The following is a 19,835-nucleotide window of genomic DNA, read 5'->3' on the forward strand; positions in this document are numbered from 1 at the left end:
TGCTAAATGACTTAAATGTAAATGTAAATGCAGTAGCAGTAGCAGTAGCAGTAGTAATAGCAGTAGTAGTAGTACTAGTAATAGCAGTAGCAGTAGTAGTAGTAGTAGTAGCAGTAGTAGCAGTAGTAATAGCAGTAGTAGTAGTAGCAGCAGTAGTAGCAGTAGTAATAGCAGTAGTAGTAATAGCAGTAGTAGTAGTAGCAGTAGTAGCAGTAGTAATAGCAGTAGCAGTATCAGTAGTAGTAATAGCAGTAGTAGTAGTAGTAGCAGTAGCAGTAGCAGTAGTAGTAGTAGTAGTAGCAGTAGTAGCAGTAGTAATAGCAGTAGTAGTAGTAGCAGCAGTAGTAGCAGTAGTAATAGCAGTAGTAGTAGTAGCAGTAGTAATAGTAGCAGTAGTAGCAGTAGTAATAGCAGTAGTAGTAGTAGCAGTAGTAGTAGTAGTAGTAATAACAGTAGTAGTAGTAGCAGTAGTAGTAGCAGTAGTAATAGCAGTAGTAGTAGTAGCAGTAGTAGTAGTAGCAGCAGTAGTAGCAGTAGTAATAGCAGTAGTAGTAGTAGCAGCAGTAGTAGCAGTAGTAATAGCAGTAGTAGTAGTAGCAGTAGTAGTAGCAGTAGTAATAGCAGTAGTAATAGCAATAGTAGTAATAGTAGCAGTAGTAGCAGTAGTAATAGCAGTAGTAGTAGTAGCAGTAGTAGTAGTAGCAGCAGTAGTAGCAGTAGTAATAGCAGTAGTAGTAGTAGCAGCAGTAGTAGCAGTAGTAATAGCAGTAGTAGTAGTAGCAGTAGTAGTAGCAGTAGTAATAGCAGTAGTAATAGCAATAGTAGTAATAGTAGCAGTAGTAGCAGTAGTAGTAGCAGTAGTAATAGCAGTAGTAGTAGTAGTAGCAGTAGTAACAGTAGTAATAGCAGTAGTAGTAGTAGCAGTAGTAGTAGTAGTATCAGTAGTAGTAGTAGCAGTAGTAACAGTAGTAATAGCAGTAGTAGTAGTAGTATCAGTAGTAGTAGTAGCAGTAGTAACAGTAGTAATAGCAGTAGTAGTAGTAGTATCAGTAGTAGTAGTAGCAGTAGTAGTAGTAGTAGTAGTAGTAGTAGCAGTAGTAATAGCAGTAGCAGTATCAGTAGTAGTAGTAGTAGCAGTAGCAGTAGCAGTAGCAGTAGTAGTAGTAGTAGTAGCAGTAGTAGCAGTAGTAATAGCAGTAGTAGTAGTAGCAGCAGTAGTAGCAGTAGTAATAGCAGTAGTAGTAGTAGCAGTAGTAATAGTAGCAGTAGTAGCAGTAGTAATAGCAGTAGTAGTAGTAGCAGTAGTAGTAGTAGTAGTAATAGCAGTAGTAGTAGTAGCAGTAGTAGTAGCAGTAGTAATAGCAGTAGTAGTAGTAGCAGTAGTAGTAGTAGTAAGTAATAGCAGTAGTAGGCAGTAGTAATAGCAGTGGTAATAGCAGTGGTAGTAGCAGTAGTAATAGCAGTAGTAATAATAGTAGTAGTAATAGTAGCAGTAGTAGCAGTAATAGCAGTAGTAGTAGTAGCAGTAGTAGTAGCAGTAGTAATAGCAGTAGTAGTAGTAGTAGCAGTAGTAACAGTAGTAATAGCAGTAGTAGTAGTAGCAGTAGTAGTAGTAGTATCAGTAGTAGTAGTAGCAGTAGTAACAGTAGTAATAGCAGTAGTAGTAGTAGTATCAGTAGTAGTAGTAGCAGTAGTAACAGTAGTAATAGCAGTAGTAGTAGTAGTATCAGTAGTTGTAGTAGCAGTAGTAGTAGTAGCAGTAGTAGTAGTAGCAGTAGTGGTAGTAGCAGTAGTAATAGTAGCAGTAGTAGTAGTAGCAGTAGTGGTAGTAGTATCAGTAGTTATAGTAGCAGTAGTAGTAGTAGCAGTAGTAGTAGTAGCAGTAGTGGTAGTAGCAGTAGTAATAGTAGCAGTAGTAGTAGTAGCAGTAGCAGATGTCTCACCATGTAGCTGGTAGGTCTCTTCCAGTGAGGGGGAGGGGCTCCAGCAGGTTATATGGTGATGAGGAAGACCATGGCCAGTGAACAGAGCCTTCCTCTCCTCTGACCAGACCACGGAACACACCTACAATAGAATAGAATAGATAGAACACCTTTCAATGATACATTTGATAACCTAGTAAATTACATTGGATGTCAACAACTTATAAAGCCTAATATTGTGACATTTTCCAAGCATTTGAATTCATATCACAATCACTAATACTATACAGTGTCTTGGGAAAGGATTCTGACCCCTTCACATTTTGTTACGTTACAGTCTTATTTTAAAATGTATTCAAAATTATTATTTTTCCTCATCAATCTACACACATTACCCCATTATGACAAAGCAAAAAAATGTTTAGACATTTTTGCAAATGTATTTAAAATAAAAACAACTGAAAGTTCACATGAGAGATCACATTTAAGTTTTCAGAGCCTTTACTCAGTACTTTGTTGAAGCATCTTTGGCAGCGATTACAGCCTCAAGTCTTCTTGGGTATGACGCTACAAGCACATCCAACATCTGGGAACTTGTATTTGGGAAGTTTCTCCCATTCTTCTCTGCAGATCTTCTCAAGCTCTGTCAGGTTAGATGGGGAACATCGCTGCGCAGCTATTTTCCGGCCACTCAAGGACATTCAGAGACTTGTCCCCGGTGTTGTGCCTGGTTTCCTCCAATCTTGGTTTCATCAGACCAGAGAACCTTGTTTCTCATGGTCAGAGTCCTTTTGGTGCCTTTTGGCAAACTCCAAATATGCTGTCATATGCCTTTTACAGAGTAGTGGCTTCTGTCTGGCCACTCTACCATTAAGGCCTGATTGGTGGAGTGCTGCAGAGATGGTTGTCCTTCTGGAAGGTTCTCCCATCTTCATAGAGGAACTCTGGAGCTCTGTCAGAGTGACCATCAGGTTCTTGCTCACCTCCCTGACCAAGGCCTTTCTCCTCCGATTCCTCAGTTTAGCCAGTTCTAGGAAGAGTCTTGGTGGTTCCAAACTTCTTCCATTTAAGAATGATGGAGGCCACCATTTTCTTGGGGACCTTCAATTCTGCAGACATTTTTTGGTACCCTTCCCCAGATCTGTAACTAGACACAATCCTGTGTGTGTGTGTGTGTGTGTCTGTTGAGATCAAATATATGAAATGACTGCGTTGTGTAACACCCACCTGTGAGTTGGTCTGGGCGGAGTCAACGCAGGTACCTGATTGGTTATTCCAGATCCTCAGAACACCGTCGCTCTGCCCCCCTCCCGTGGCGATCAGCTCCTTCTGCCAAGGACACCATGCCATAGCCTATACACACACACACACACACACACACACACACACACACACACACACACACACACACACACTCTTCTCGGTTAACTAAAGAACTAAAGTCTCGGGTAAATTGGTCAAATGATTGATTAAGTTCTAGAGCTATCCGTGTTAAGAGAAACGATAGAACGAGGATCGGAACGAGAACGAGGATCGGAACCAGAACGAGGATCGGAACAAGAACGAGGATCGGAACAAGAACCAGGATCGGAACCAGAACGAGGATTGGAACCAGAACAAGGATCGGAACCAGAACGAGGATCGGAACCAGAACGAGGATCGGAACCAAACGAGGATCGGATACTGGAGCTCCTCGTTCTGGTTCCGTTCCTCGTTCTGGTTCCGTTCCTCGTTCTGGTTCCGATCCTCGTTCTGGTTCCGATCCTCATTCTGGTTCCGATCTTCGTTCTGGTTCCGATCCTCGTTCTGGTTGGCCCATAACTTACAATTTCTGCTCCCGTTCCGAAAACCCTAGAAATCATGATTTGTCCAAAAGCCACAGAACATGTAGTAGTAGTAGTAGTAGTAGCAGTAGTAGTAGCAGTAGTAGTTGTAGTTGTTGTAGTAGTAGTAGTAGTAGTAGTAGTAACAGTAGTAGTTGTAGTTGTTGTAGTAGTAGTAGTAGTAGTAGTAGTAGTTGTTGTTGTTGTAGTAGTAGTAGTAGTAGTAGTAGTAGTGGTAGTAGTAGTAGTAGTAGCAGTAGTAGTAGTAGTAGTAGTAGTGTCAGTAGAAGTAGTAGTAGTAGTAGTAGTAGTAGTAGTAGTAGTAGTAGTAGTAACAGAACATTTATGTTTAGTAGTAGTAGCAGTAGTAGTAGTAGTAGTAGTAACAGAACATTTATGTTTAGTAGTAGTAGCAGTAGTAGTAGTAGTAGTAGTAGTAGTAGTAGTAGTAGTAGCAGTAGTAGTAATAGTAGTAGTAGTAGCAGTCGTAGTAGTAGCAGTAGTCGTAGTAGCAGTAATAATAGTAGTAATAGTAGTAGTAGTAGTAGTAGCAGTAGTAGTAGTAGTAGTCGTAGTAGCAGTAGTAGTAGTAGTAGCAGTAGTAGTAGTAGTCGTAGTAGCAGTAGTAGTAGTAGTAGTAGTAGCAGTAGTAGTAGTAGTAGTAGTAGTAGTAGCAGTAGTAGCAGTAGTAGTAGTAGTAGTAGTAACAGAACATTTATGTTTAATAGTAGTAGTAGCGAACACACACACTGAGGCCACACACCTTGACCGCACTGGGTTGTGTCATTGTCCTAGCAGGTGGGTGTGTCTTCGTCTTAGACCCCAGGTCATTGGTCCAGATGTTGAGGAGGCCGTCTATTGAGCCACTGGCCAGCCAATCTCCTTGCGGCGCCCACTCCAGCCCGCACACGGCCCCTTGTTGTTGGAACACACCCACTGTCGGGGGGTCAAGTCGGTAGTCATGGTGATGGATTAGCCCGAGAACAGAACCGCTGTCAGGGACAAGAACATGGTTGTGTTTCTCAACTCCTCAAGAGCCTTAACAGTACACACACACTCACACACACACACGTTCGCATTGGCACAGACACACGCACCTGCTGAGTACGTGTTGGTTCCAGCTAAGCGCCCCCACTCCAGAGAGGTGTGACGTTATAGTTCTCAGTCTGGTCCTCTTCTCCACATCCCACAGCTTGGGGGAGAAGGAGAAGGAGGGGGAGGGGGAGAAGGAGAAGGAAAGGGAGGGGGAGAAGGAGAGAGAGGGGAGACAGAGAGAGGGGGAGAAGGAGAAGGAGAGGGAGGGGGGGAGAGGCAGATGCAGAGGGAGAAGGAGAGGGAAGGGGATAGGCAGAAGGAGAGGGAGGGGGAGATGGAGAAGGAGAGGGAGGGGGAGAAGGAGAGGGAGGGGGAGAGGGAGAAGGAGAGGGAGGGGAGAATGAGAAGGAGGGGGAGAAGGAAAGGGAGGGGGAGAAGGAGAGAGAGGGGGAGAATGAGAGAGAGGGGGAGAATGAGAGAGGGGGAGAAGGAGAAGGAGAAGGGAGGGGGAGAGGCAGATGCAGAGGGAGAAGGAGAGGGAAGGGGAGAGGCAGATGCAGAAGGAGAGAGAGGGGGAAAGGAGGAGAGGGAGGGGGAGAGGGAGAAGGAGAGGGAGGGGGAAAGGATAAGGAGAGGGAGGGGAGAGGGAGAAGGAGAGGGAGGGGGAGAAGGAGAGGGAGGGGGAGAAGGAGAAGGAGGGGGAGAAGGAGCAGGAGAAGGAGAGGGAGGGAGAGAGAGAGGAGAGGGAGGGGGAGAAGGAGAAGGAGAGGGAGGGGGAGAGAGAGCGGGAGAAGGAGAGGGAGGGGGAGAAGGAGAAGGAGGGGGAGAAGGAGAAGGTGAGGGAGAGGGAGGGGGAGAGAGAGGGGAGAGGCAGATGCAGAGGGAGAAGGAGAGGGAGAGGCAGAAGCAGAGGTAGAGGGAGAAGGAGAGGGAAGGGGAGAGGCAGAGGCAGAGGCAGAGGGAGAAGGAGGGAGGGTGGAAAGGAGAAGGAGAGGGAAGGGGAGAAGGAGAAGGAGAGGGAGGGGGAGAGGCAGATGCAGAGGCAGAGGGAGAGGGAGGGGGAGAGGCAGATGCAGAGTGAGAAGGAGAGGGAGGGGAGAAAGGAGAAGGAGAGGGAGGGGGGAGAAGGAGAGGGAGAAGAAGAGAGAGGGGAGAGATAGATGCAGAGGGAGAAGGAGAGGGAGGGGGAGAAGGAGAGGGAGAAGGAGAGGGAGAGGGGAGAGAGATAGATGCAGAGGGAGAAGGAGAGGGAGGGGGAGAGGAGAAGGAGAGGGAGAAGGAGAGAGAGGGGAGAGGCAGATGCAGAGGGAGAGGGAGAAGGAGAGGGAGGGGGAGAGGCAGAGGGGGAGAGGTGTCTTACAAACATCACTAACGTAGAACATGACATGCACATGGTCGTGCTAAGCTAAACCTAACCTCACTGTAAGCAGGAAATCACGCCACTGTGTTTGAAGATGTGACATTGTTCTGTCAACATACTTTCAACATGAAGACCTGCCAAAAAACAATCCAACACCCTCAAAAGGAAACAACACAAATCTTTAACCCTTACCTTAAATCATTCGGAGTTAACGCCTAACCTTACGATTCCAACTTTTAAATAACTTTAAAATGTGACGTTTGAGAAAGACGGAGCAACGTCTAATTCTGACATGAGACGGTGAGAGCTAGTCGATTAAAGACACACTCTAGAACACGTGTAATCATTTCAGCCAGTAGTTTTGAAAGTGGTGCTCACGAGCTAATAGTGGTCCCTGTTTTTTGCGTACTATGTCATCCATTTTGTGTTATATGTTACCAATGAAATTAGTGCAAAATTTAAAAAAAAAATCTTAAATGTTTATTTTGGGGTGGGGGGAGGGGTATATCCACTTTAATATTACAGATAGATTGTAGGTTCTATCAATTTAATTTATTTGCAGCATTTAGATTTTTTGTGCAATAAGTTTGAGGAATTTGTTGTGCTAAAGGTTCGAGCATGTTTGTCTCCACCTGCACGTTGCCCTCCTTGGTTCCGATGCCCAGTATACATCCATCTCTGCTCCAGGACACAGAAGAGACCGAGTGAGACAGGCTCAGTGGGAGAGAAGGTGCTGCTCTGGGATGGATGCAGCCCTGCAGAGTGAGTGTGTCTGCCTTGCACAGGAACACGTCGCACCCCAGGGCCATGGCCACGATTCCACTGTTACTCCAGTCCAACGGGTGGCTGTCTGAGGAGAGGAGAAAGATTTTTAAAATTAACAAACGTACTATTTACACATAGTATTTGCAGTTACAGTATTCTACTAAATAGACAGCTCTGTTTGTGTGTATTATCACAACAAGTTCAAGTTTGACCTACGAATTTTGTGATTTTGTGTTCAATGCTCTACAACAAAGCTTTCTTAGTGTCCAACAAGCTTTCTCTGCCCTTAACCTTGTTCTGAACACCTCCAAAACAAAGGTCACGTGGTTTGGTAAGAAGAATGCCCCTCTCCCCACCGGTGTGATTACTATCTCTGATGGAGCTTGAGGTAGTCACATCATACAAGTACTTGGGAGTATGGCTAGACGGTACACTGTCCTTCTCTCAGCACATATCAAAGCTGCAGGCTAAAGTTAAATCTAGATGTGGATTCCTCTATCATAATCGTTCCTCTTTCAGCCCAGCTGCCAAACTAACCCTGATTCAGATGACCATCCTACCCATGCTAGATTATGGAGACATAATTTATAGATCAGCAGGTAAGGGTGCTCTCGAGTGGCGAGATGTTCTTTACCATTCAGCCATCAGATTTTCCACCAATGCTCCTTACAGGACACATCACTGCACTCTGTACTCCTCTGTGAACTGGTCATCTCTGTATACCTGTCGCAAGACTCACTGGTTAATGATTATTTATAAAACCCTCTTAAGCCTCACCCCAGCTGAGATATCTACTGCAGCCCTCATCCTCCACATACAACACCCGTTCTGCCAGTCACATTCTGCTAAAGGTCCCCAAAGCACAGTAAGTAACTCTGAGATATCTACTGCAGCCCTCATCCTCCACATACAACACCCGTTCTGCCAGTCACATTCTGCTAAAGGTCCCCAAAGCACAGTAAGTAACTCTGAGATATCTACTGCAGCCCTCATCCTCCACATACAACACCCGTCTCAGTCACATTCTTTCCCCAAAGCACAGTTGTGTCTGCTGTCTTTCCCTTTGTGCCCTGTGCCCAATAATGTTTGTACCCTGTTTTTTTCTGCTACCATGTTGTGTTGCTACCATGTTGTGCTGCAACCATGTTGTGTTGCTACCATGTTGTGTTGCTACCATGTTGTGCTGCTACCATGTTGTGCTGCTGCCATGTTGTGTTGCTACCATGTTGTTCTGCTGCTATGTTGTTCTGTTACCATGTTGTGTTGCTACCATGTTGGTCTGCTGCTATGTTGTTCTGTTACCATGTTGTGTTGCTACCATGTTGTGTTGCTACCATGTTGTGCTGCTGCCATGTTGTTCTGTTGTGTTGCTACCATGTTGTGTTGCTACCATGTTGTTCTGCTGCTATGTTGTTCTGTTACCATGTTGTGTTGCTACCATGTTGTTATGCTGCTATGTTGTTCTGTTACCATGTTGTGTTGCTGACCGTGTTGTGTCTGGGCTACCTGGGCGTGTTGTGTTGCTGAACGCTGTTGTGCTGCTGATGTTGTTTGCTGCTGCCATGTTGTGTTGCTGCTGGTGTTGCTGACGTGTTGTGTTGCTGGGCGTGTTGTGTTGCTACCATGTTGTGTTGCTGGGCTGCTGAACCTGATGTTGTGTTGCTGCTGCTGCTGATGTTGTGTTGCTGAACATGTTGTGCTGCTACCATGTTGTTGTCATGTTGTGTTACTACCATGTTGTGCTGCTGGACGTGTTGTGCTGCTGCCATGTTGTGCTGCTACCATGTTGTGCTGCTACCATGTTGTTGCCATGTTGTGCTGCTACCATGTTGTGCTGCTGAACGTTGTTGTTGTTGCTGCTGCTATGTTGTTCTGTTACCATGTTGTGTTGCTGTTGTGCTGCTACCATGTTGTGTTGCTGGTTACCATGTTGTGTTGCTACCATGGTGTTGCTACGTGTTGTGCTGCTACCATGTTGTGCTGCTGGACGTGTTGTGCTGCAACCATGTTGTGCTGCTACCATGTTGTGCTGCTACCATGTTGTGTTGCTACCATGTTGTGCTGCTACCATGTTGTGCTGCTACCATGTTGTGTTGCTACCATGTTGGTCTGCTACCATGTTGTGCTGCTGCCATGTTGTGCTGCTGGACGTGTTGTGCTGCTACCATGTTGTGTTGCTGGTGTTGCTACCATGTTGTGTTGCTACCATGTTGTGCTGCAACCATGTTGTGTTGCTACCATGTTGTGTTGCTACCATGTTGTGTTGCTGGACGTGTTGTGTTGCTGGACGTGTTGTGCTGCTGAACGTGTTGTGTTGCTGAACGTGTTGTGTTGCTGGACGTGTTGTGCTGCTGGACGTGTTGTGTTGCTGGACGTGTTGTGTTGCTACCATGTTGTTCTGTTACCATGTTGTGCTGCTGAACGTGTTGTGTTGCTGGACGTGTTGTGCTGCTGGACGTGTTGTGCTGCTGGACGTGTTGTGTTGCTACCATGCTGCGTTGTTGTCGTAGGTCTCTCTTTATGTAGTGTTGTCTCTTGTCGTGATGTGCATTTTGTCCTATATTTTTATTTCATTTATTTTTAATCCCAGGCCCCGGTCCTCACAGGAGGCCTTTTGGTAGGCCGTCATTGTAAATAAGAATTTGTTCTTAAAACTGACTTGCCTAGTTAAATAAAAGTTCAATAAAAAATACATTACATACAATCTGATTGTGAAGACAAACACTAACAACTTTATATGATCTTCCAGTGAACTTAACATATCGTCTGATTTTGGAATTTATATTTCACTTCCTGGAGAATCTGTTAAAGAGACGTTGCGTCACTCTATATGTTCCATTAACTAGAAGATAAACACACGCATTACCAACACACACACACACACACACACACACACATTCCCAGAAATGCTTCATCTGACAAAGATCTGGGTAAAGAATTAAGCGTGAACCCTATCCAAAAGACAAACGTCCATTCTTTCCACAGCTATAGCAAGATGACACCAGATAGACTACAGTATTCAACGTTTGTCCAGGTCCTCAAGACGTCAATACCACTAGGGGTAACATTTTTTTTATTCCACCTTTATTTAACCAGGTAGGCTAGTTGAGAACAAGTTCTCATTTACAACTGCGACCTGGCCAAGATAAAGCATAGCAGTGTGAAACAGACAACACAGAGTTACACATGGAGTAAACAATTAACAAGTCAATAACACAGCAGAAAAATCATATTTACAGTGTGTGCAAATGAGGTAGGATAACAGAGTTAAGGCAGTAAATTGTCAATAGTGGCAAAATAATTACAATATAGAAATGTAGAAACACTGGAGTGATAGATGTGCAGAAGATGAATGTGCAAGTAGAGATACTGGGGTGCAAAGGAGCAAGATAAATAAATAAATACAGTATGGGGATGAGCTATTTACAGGTGGGCTATGTACAGGTGCAGTGATCTGTGAGCTGCTCTGACAGCTGGTGCTTAAAGCCAGTGAGGGAGATATGAGTTTGAGTTTGAGTTTATTTTTTATTTTTACAGGGACAGTGCACATTAATCAACGTTTCAGTAAAAGTGCCGGTTTTAGCCAGCCGGCTAATTTTCAACCGCAGTCCCTGGGCAGGTTATTAAAAACAATTACAATATAGACAATAGCAACATAGAACAAGCAAGACATAGCATACAGACAGAGCAACATAGGACAAGCAAGACGTAGCATACAGACAGAGCAACATAGAACAAAAAGCAGCAAGACAAAATTCATAAAAGCAACAAAGTGTTTCCACACCTCACAAGCTACAGACAACAGACAACATGGAAAGCGGCAACACACAGCTAGGGACCATGTTCACAAATCTGATTGACCTTTAGCCATGTCTTCAAGCATTTTGTGAAAGTGTGATATGTGGTGCAGTTATGTGTGTCTGATGGCAGTGTATTCCAGACATGGGAAGCTCTCACAGAGAATGCAGATTTACTAAAGGTGCTTTTCCTTAGGGGAACTATACAGTCACCTCTCATGGCAGACCTTGTGGATCTGCTGCCATATGTCTGGGTTTTCTGTTTAACAAAAATACTGAGGGAGGGGGAGCCAGGCCATTGAGGATCTTGAATACAAGACATGCGTCGGTGTATTGCACAAGATTTTCCCAACTCAAGAGCTCATGCTTTCTAAGGATGTGACAATGATGATGGCTATTGGGCTTCCTATCAAGCACTTTGAGAGCCTGTTTGTAGACAGACTGAATAGGTTTTAATGTTGTACAGCAAGCTTGGGCCCAACTAGTCAAGCAGTATGTTAAGTGGGGGAGTATCATAGATTTGAAGTACAGTTTTGCTACCTCTGTAGTCAAACAATTTCGTATAAATCGGAAATTAGCTAGGTTGAATTTGGTTATTTGAATTACCTTTTTCACATGCTTTTTAAAAGAGAGGTTGGAATCAAGTATGATGCCAAGGTACTTAAAATCGGATACCACATGGAGCTTCTCCCCTGACACATAGACATCTGGCTCAGTAGCCTCTGTTGCCCTCTTTGTGAAGAACATGCAAACAGTTTTTTTCACATTGAGATGCAAACACGAGTCACTGAGCCACTTTGTAACCTGGACCATTACAGTAGTGAGTCACTGAGCCACTTTGTAACCTGGACCATTACAGTAGTGAGTCACTGAGCCACTTTGTAACCTGGACCATTACAGTAGTGAGTCACTGAGCCACTTTGTAACCTGGACCATTACAGTAGTGAGTCACTGAGCCACTTTGTAACCTGGACCATTACAGTAGTGAGTTCTTGTGCAGCTTGTTGTTTGCTCTTTGCATGCACATATATCACTGTATCATCTGCATACATTTGAACTTCAGACCCAGTACAGACAGAAGGCAGATCATTAATGTACACTAGGTGTTTGTTAAGAACAAATTTAATTTTCAATGCTGAACAGGAGGGGCCCCAGTATTGACCATTGGGGCATGCCCACATCATAGCTACGAGTGGGCGACAGCTCATTGCTCACTCTGACACACTGAGTTCTGCCTTCAAGGTATGATTTCATCCATCTCAAGGCATCAGGGGAAAAGTTGAACTATGGGTCTCCAGCTTCAGTGATTTTTTTGCAGTTTCCAGATTTTTGCAGCATTACCCCAGTTAACCAGGGGTAATGAATGGCTACATTTAATTTTGTCCATTTTTCTTATGATTTTATTTTATTTTAACTTTATTTAACTAGGCAAGTCAGTTAAGAACAAATTCTAATTTTCAATGACGGCCTTGGAACAGTGGGTTAACTGCCTGTTCCGGGGCAGAACGAAAGATTTGTACCTTGTCAGCTTGGGATTTGAACTTGCAACCTTCCGGTTACTAGTCCAACGCTCTAACCACTAGGCTACCCTGCCGCCCCTCCACTCTAACCACTAGGCTACCCTGCCGCCCCAATGATGATTAACAATCAAGTGTTTTTCGTTTAAACAACCGTAACGGATTTGGTAGCTATAACACAATGGATACGCCTGTTAGCTATAACACAATGGATACGCCTGTTAGCTATACCACAATGGATACGCCTGTTAGCTATAACACAATGGATACGCCTGTTAGCTATAACACAATGGATACGCCTGTTAGCTATACCACAATGGATACGCCTGTTAGCTATACCACAATGGATACGCCTGTTAGCTATACCACAATGGATACGCTTGTTAGCTATACCACAATGGATACGCCTGTTAGCTATACCACAATGGATACGCCTGTTAGCTATAACACAATGGATACGCCTGTTAGCTATACCACAATGGATACGCCTGTTAGCTATAACACAATGGATACGCCTGTTAGCTATAACACAATGGATACGCCTGTTAGCTATACCACAATGGATACGCTTGTTAGCTATACCACAATGGATATGCCTGTTAGCTATACCACAATGGATACGCCTGTTAGCTATACCACAATGGATACGCCTGTTAGCTATACCACAATGGATACGCCTGTTAGCTATACCACAATGGATATGCCTGTTAGCTATACCACAATGGATACGCCTGTTAGCTATAGCACAATGGATACGAATGTTAGCTATACCACAATGGATACGCTTGGTAGCTATAACACAATGGATACGCCTGTTAGCTATACCACAATGGATACGCCTGTTAGCTATAACACAATGGATACGCCTGTTAGCTATACCACAATGGATACGCCTGTTAGCTATACCACAATGGATACGCCTGTTAGCTATAACACAATGGATACGCTTGGTAGCTATAACACAATGGATACGCCTGTTAGCTATACCACAATGGATACGCCTGTTAGCTATACCACAATGGATACGCCTGTTAGCTATACCACAATGGATAGCGGATACTTGGTAGCTATAACACAATGGATACGCCTGTTAGCTATACCACAATGGATACGCCTGTTAGCTATACCACAATGGATACGCCTGTTAGCTATACCACAATGGATACGCCTGTTAGCTATACCACAATGGATACGCCTGTTAGCTATACCACAATGGATACGCCTGTTAGCTATACCACAATGGATACGCCTGTTAGCTATACCACAATGGATACGCCTGTTAGCTATACCACAATGGATACGCCTGTTAGCTATACCACAATGGATACGCCTGTTAGCTATACCACAATGGATACGCCTGTTAGCTATAACACAATGGATACGCCTGTTAGCTATACCACAATGGATACGCCTGTTAGCTATACCACAATGGATACGCCTGTTAGCTATACCACAATGGATACGCCTGTTAGCTATAACACAACGGATACGCCTGTTAGCTATACCACAATGGATACGCCTGTTAGCTATACCACAATACATAGAGCGTGGTAGCTAGATACGCCTGTTAGCTATAACACAATGGATACGCTTGGTAGCTATATTTTATTTCCATTCAAAATCTTATTTTACCTAACTCCTAACCCCTAACTCCTAACCCCTAACTCCTAACCCCTAACCCCTAACTCTGTGTGTGTGTGTGTGTGTGTGTGTGTGTGTGTGTGTGTGTGTGTGTGTGTGTGTGTGTGTGTGTGTGTGTGTGTGTGTGTGTGTGTGTGTGTGTGTGTGTGTGTGTGTGTGTGAGAGAGAGAGTGACATGCACTCACAGTAGTCATCCTGCAGAGAGGGCAGTGCCAGAGTCAGCTGTGGTTTAGACTGGTCTGGAGTAGAGGGAGCCAGATACATGACAGAGAATGGCTGCAGGACAGATTAACACACAGAGACACACACAGTCAGGTCTAAAACACACAGTGAAATTATACTGTAGCACAGAAGGCCGGAGGCACCTTCATTGGAGAGAACGGGCTCATAGTAAATGGCTTGAAAGGAATTCATGGAATGGTGTCAAATTTCATTCCCTCCGTTCCAGGCATTATTATGAGCCTTTCCTCCCGTCACCAGCCTCTCGTGTACTGCTGACAGAGCAGTATTAAATAGAAATATAGCAGTCCTACTAAATATAGCAGTCATACTAAATATAGCAGTCCTACTAAATATAGCAGTCATACTGTACCTGCCTTCTCTGAGCTTCTGTCCTGTTCTCCAGAAGCAGACCACACCCAATCCTACAACAACAACAACAACATAGTTATTTACAGTACAAACAAGGACAATTCTCCTTCATGGGTACAATTCCCATATCCCCATGTGGACAAAGGCTATTTAAGTTACAGTTAGGTTTAGGAGTTAGGAGTTAGGGGTTAGGAATTAGGGGTTAGGAATTAGGGGTTAGGAATTAGGGGTTAGGAATTATGTTTAGGGTTTAGGAGTTAGGGGTTAGGTTTAGGGGTTAGGAGTTATGTTTAGGGGTTAGGTTTAGGGGTTAGGTTTAGGGGTTAGGGGTTAGGAGTTAGGGGTTAGGGGTTAGGTTTAGGGGTTAGGTGTTAGGAGTTAGGGGTTAGGAGTTAGGAGTTAGGGTTTAGGAGTTAAGGAAAATAATATTTTAAATGGAAATCAAATGAAGGTCCCCACGATAGTAAAACAAAACGTGTGTGTGTGTGTGTGTGTGTGTGTGTGTGTGTGTGTGTGTGTTTGAATAGACCTGTTTAGGCACATTCCTCCTGTAAGTGGTCGACGCGGTGACAGGTCTGACGACATGCTGCGATAGGTCTGACACTACAGCCTCCGTCACTGTGTCTGAAAGAGAAAGTTCACACCGTCAGTGAAAGATTAGTGGAATATGTGTGGGTAGCTGGACAGGTAGGATGACGGACAGTGAAGGTGAACAGGTGGTCACGGGTCAGCTGACAGAGGAATAGATGAGACTGAGGCAGGGAATTCCTTTAACCATAAAGTGGTATATTTACTGAGTAGTCTGTGCTGCATCGCAAAGGAAACAGAATAACAGGTATCCAATCAAATTCATAATCACAAAGATCAAATCATAACAATCCTTCTCATTATTGACAAAATTAGGGAATTCAACAATCCAGTTCATTTAAGAGATCAACAGGAATCATCCTTGAGTCATTAAGGCTCGTAACTATTTAATCATAATCACGAGAAGAATAACAGTAGGAAAATCTATATACAGCATGTGGAAATGAGGTAGGATAAGAGAAATAAGGCAATTAATAGGCCATGGCGGCAAAGTAATTACGTAATTATTATTAATTCACGAGAAGAATTATACAATCAGTGATCGGTTATTCAATCTATAATCCCCATCAGTTTGATATCAGAATCGATCAGTTCAGCAAACAATGACGTTTCATATTTCACCCTTTCAAGTTTGTCTTCATATGTACATGTAATTTCATTACATATTTTTTTTATTTAATTTTATTTCACCTTTATATAACCAGGTAGGCTAGTTGAGAACAAGGTCTCATTTGCAACTGCGACCCTGGCCAAGAATAAAGCAAAGCAGTTCGACAGATACAACGACACAGAGTTACACATGGAGTAAACAAACATACAGTCAATAATACAGTAGGAACATCTATATACAGCATGTGGAAATGAGGTAGGATAAGAGAGGTAAGGCAATAAATAGGCCATGGTGGCAAATTAATTACAATATAGCAAATAAACACTGGAATGGTAGGATGTGCAGAGGATGAATGTGCAAGTAGAGATACTGGGGTGCAAAGGAGCAAGATAAATAAATAAATACAGTATGGGGATGAGGTTGATTGGATGGGCTTTTTACAGATGAACTATGTACAGGTGCAGTGATCTGTGAGCTGCTCTGACAGCTGGTGCTTAAAGCTAGCGCTGCTATGGTGACCAGTGTACTGAGATAAAGCAGGGCTTTACCTAGCACTTGTAGATGACCTGGAGCCAGTGGGTTTGGCGATGAGTATGAAACGAGGGCCAGCCAACGAGAGCGTACAGGTCACAGTGGTGGGTAGTATATGGGGCTTTGTTGACAAAACAGATGGCACTGTGATAGACTGCATCCAATTTGTTGAGTAGAGTGTTGGAGGCTATTTTGTAAATGACATCGCCGAAGTCGAGGATCGGCAGGATGGTCAGTTTTACGAGGGTATGTTTGGCAGCATGAGTGAAGGATGCTTTGTTGCGAAATAGGAAGCCGATTCTAGACTTAATTTTGGAATGGAGATGTTTAATGTGAGTCTGGAAGGAGAGTTTACAGTCTAACCAGACACCCAGGTATTTGTAGTTGTCCACGTATTCTAAGTCAGAGCCGTCCAGAGTAGTGATGTTGGACAGGCGGGCAGGTGCAGCGATCGGTTGAAGAGCATGCATTTAGTTTTACTTGTATTTAAGAGCAGTTAGAGGCCATGGAAGGAGAGTTGTATGGCATTGAAGCTCGTCTGGAGGTTAATTAACACAGTGTCCAAAGAAGGGCCAGAAGTATACACAATGGTGTCGTCTGCGTAGAGGTGGATCAAAGAATCACCAGCAGCAAGAGTGACATCATTGATGTATACAGAGAAGAGAGTCGGCCCGAGAATTAAACCGTGTGGCACCCCCATAGAGACTCCCAGAGGTCCGGACACTCTATCGGAGAAGTAGTTGGTGAACCAAGCGGAACAAAAAAATCACATTTTATTTGTCACATACACATGGTTAGCAGATGTTAATGCGAGTGTAGCGAAATGCTTGTGCTTCTAGTTCCGACAATGCAGTAATAACCAACGAGTAATCTAGCTAACAATTCCAAAACTACTACCTTATAGACACAAGTGTAAAGGGATAAAGAATATGTACATAAAGATACATGAATGAGTGATGGAACAGAGCGGCATAGGCAAGATACGGTAGATGGTATCGAGTACAGTATATACATATGAGATAAATAATGTAGGGTATGTAAACATTTTATTAAGTAGCATTGTTTAAAGTGGCTAGTGATATATTTTACATCAATTCCCATCAATTCCCATCATTAAAGTGGCTGGAGTTGAGTGAGTGTGTTGGCAGCAGCCACTCAATGTTAGTGGTGGCTGTTTAACAGTCTGATGGCCTTGAGATAGAAGCTGTTTTTCAGTCTCTCGGTCCCAGCTTTGATGCACCTGTACTGACCTCGCCTTCTGGATGATAGCGGGGTGAACAGGCAGTGGCTCGGGTGGTTGTTGTCCTTGATGATCATTATGGCCTTCCTGTAACATCGGGTGGTGTAGGTGTCCTGGAGGGCAGGTAGTTTGCCCCCGGTGATGCGTTGTGCAGACCTCACGACCCTCTAGAGAGCCTTGCGGTTGTGGGCGGAGCAGTTGCCGTACCAGGCGGTGATACAGCCCGCCAGGATGCTCTCGATTGTGCATCTGTAGAAGTTTGTGAGTGCTTTTGGTGACAAGCCAAATTTCTTCAGCCTCCTGAGGTTGAAGAGGCGCTGCTGCGCCTTCTTCACGACGCTGTCAGTGTGAGTGGACCAATTCAGTTTGTCTGTGATGTGTACGCCGAGGAACTTAAAACTTACTACCCTCTCCACTACTGTTCCATTGATGTGGATAGGGGGGTGTTCCCTCTGCTGTTTCCTGAAGTCCACAATCATCTCCTTAGTTTTGTTGACGTTGAGTGTGAGGTTATTTTCCTGACACCACACTCCGAGGGCCCTCACCTCCTCCCTGTAGGCGAGGCAATCATTTGAGAAACCAAGGCTGTTGAGTCTGCCAATAAGAATGTTGTGATTGACAGAGTCGAAAGACTTAGCCAGGTCGATGAATACGGCTGCACAGCAATGTCTCTTATCGATGGCAGTTATCACTGAAGCAGTGAATAAAGCAAACTTAGGGAGGAGGCTTCTAATGTTAACATGCATGAAACCAAGGCTTTTACGGTTATATAAGTCAACAAATGAGAGCACCTGGGGAGTAGGAGTGGAGCAAGGCACTGCAGGGCCTGGATTAACCTCTACATCACCAGAGGAACAGAGGAGAAGTAGGATAAAGGTACGGCTAAAGGCTATAAGAACTAGCCTTCTAGCACGTTCAGAACAGAGAGTAAATGGAGCAGGTTTTTGGGCACGATAGCATAGATTCAAGGCATAATGTACAGCCAAAGGAATGGTAGGAAGAGAGTACATGGAGGTGAACCTAGGCATTGAGTAATGATGAGAGAGTCTCTAGAGATGTTTAAACCAGATGATGTCATTGCATATGTGGGAGGTGGAACAACATGTTTGGTTAAGGCATATTGAGCAGGGCTAGAGGCTCTACAGTGAAATAAGACAGTAATCACTAACCATGACAGTAATGGACAATGCATATTGATATTAGTGAGAGGAATGCGTAGCCAAGTGATCGTATGGGTCCAGTAAGTGGTTGGGCTGGCTGGGGACACAGCTATTCAGACAGTTAGCAGGCCAGGGCTAGCAAGCTAGCAGTTAGCAGGCCGGGGATAGCAAGCTAGCATAAGGGCCTTGGATGGAAGTCGCAATGGAGGAAAGTCTGTTTTTGCCTCCTCGTGCGGTGACGTCGACAGACCAGTCGTAGAATTAGTAGGGTTCCAAGTAGCAGAGGGGTCCAAATCCAATTGGCAACTTAGGTATAGTGGTCCAAGAAACTGGCCGGTGGATCAGTTAACAGTCCAATATTCTTTAGATAGCTAGCAGGCCGTGGTTAGCAGAATGGGCCTTCGGGGGACGTCGCACCTGAGGGGCCTGTTGGGATCCTCAGGCAGATTATGTCGGTATTCCAGTCGTGAACGAACTGGCGAGAGCTTTCCGAGCTTAAGGTTAGCTGATGACCGCTAGCAGTGGTTAGCTGACTGATAGCAAGTAGCTACTTAGCTAGCTAGCTTCAGTTGAGGTATTCCAGTTCAGAGGTAAATAGAAATACTTTAGGAAGAAAAACAGATCCACACCACATTGGGTGAGGCGGGTTGCAGGAGAGTATTTTGAAGTTGAGGTTTAGGAAAAATATTAAAAAGAACGCGAAGAAAAAGTGATATACACATGGGACGAGACAAGACAAAGACGTCTGACTGCTACGCCATCTTGGATTGCATTAACCATATATCGATGGTATAATTGGCCTGTGATGATCCGTAGGACCGTGGTCATTGACCATCCGCTCCAAGCCGCGCTCCGCGGTAATACATACAAACAATAACTGGTGGCCCGGTCACAGATAGTTCAGATGAATGGTAACAGATTCGGTGGATTTACGTGGATTCATGGACGCACAGAACTTCTGGATCAGACGGAGTTAAGGAAGAGAAAGCAGCGAGATCGGGCGATTGAGATTTCCTCCTTTTAGGGAGTTGAGATCTGTCGGACATTTCCACCTGACCTAATTATAGCGCCCCTGGCCCAGCTGAGTAAATGGCAATGCATTAAAGGATTATTCCACCAACTCCATGGGCCTTTTCTACAGTCAGCTTGCATCATGTATAAACGCAACGTGAAACAATTTCAAAGATTTTCACAAGGAAATCAGTTCATTTAAATAAATAAATAAATTAGGCCATAATCTATGGGATGCAGCCAT

The 19,835-nt window shown here is 44.3% G+C and overlaps 1 protein-coding gene across 1 annotated transcript in view; it reads right to left on the reverse strand.

Annotated features, from left to right (window-relative positions):
- Nucleotides 1–19,835, reverse strand: part of LOC115125655 (cell division cycle protein 20 homolog B-like) — a 51,570-nt gene that overhangs the window by 6,371 nt on the left and 25,364 nt on the right. Inside the window, exons 4-11 of the mRNA XM_065011346.1 lie at nucleotides 14,981–15,075; nucleotides 14,457–14,504; nucleotides 14,046–14,136; nucleotides 6,773–6,990; nucleotides 4,843–4,937; nucleotides 4,509–4,737; nucleotides 3,150–3,275; nucleotides 1,944–2,064 (exon numbers count right to left, since the gene is read on the reverse strand). Of these exons, the coding sequence (XP_064867418.1) occupies nucleotides 1,944–2,064; nucleotides 3,150–3,275; nucleotides 4,509–4,737; nucleotides 4,843–4,937; nucleotides 6,773–6,990; nucleotides 14,046–14,136; nucleotides 14,457–14,504; nucleotides 14,981–15,075 (1,023 nt within the window). The remainder of the gene's footprint in view (nucleotides 1–1,943; nucleotides 2,065–3,149; nucleotides 3,276–4,508; nucleotides 4,738–4,842; nucleotides 4,938–6,772; nucleotides 6,991–14,045; nucleotides 14,137–14,456; nucleotides 14,505–14,980; nucleotides 15,076–19,835) is intronic.

This window comes from Oncorhynchus nerka, linkage group LG27 (genome assembly GCF_034236695.1).
Source record: "Oncorhynchus nerka isolate Pitt River linkage group LG27, Oner_Uvic_2.0, whole genome shotgun sequence".
NCBI classification, from domain to species: Eukaryota; Metazoa; Chordata; class Actinopteri; order Salmoniformes; family Salmonidae; genus Oncorhynchus; species Oncorhynchus nerka.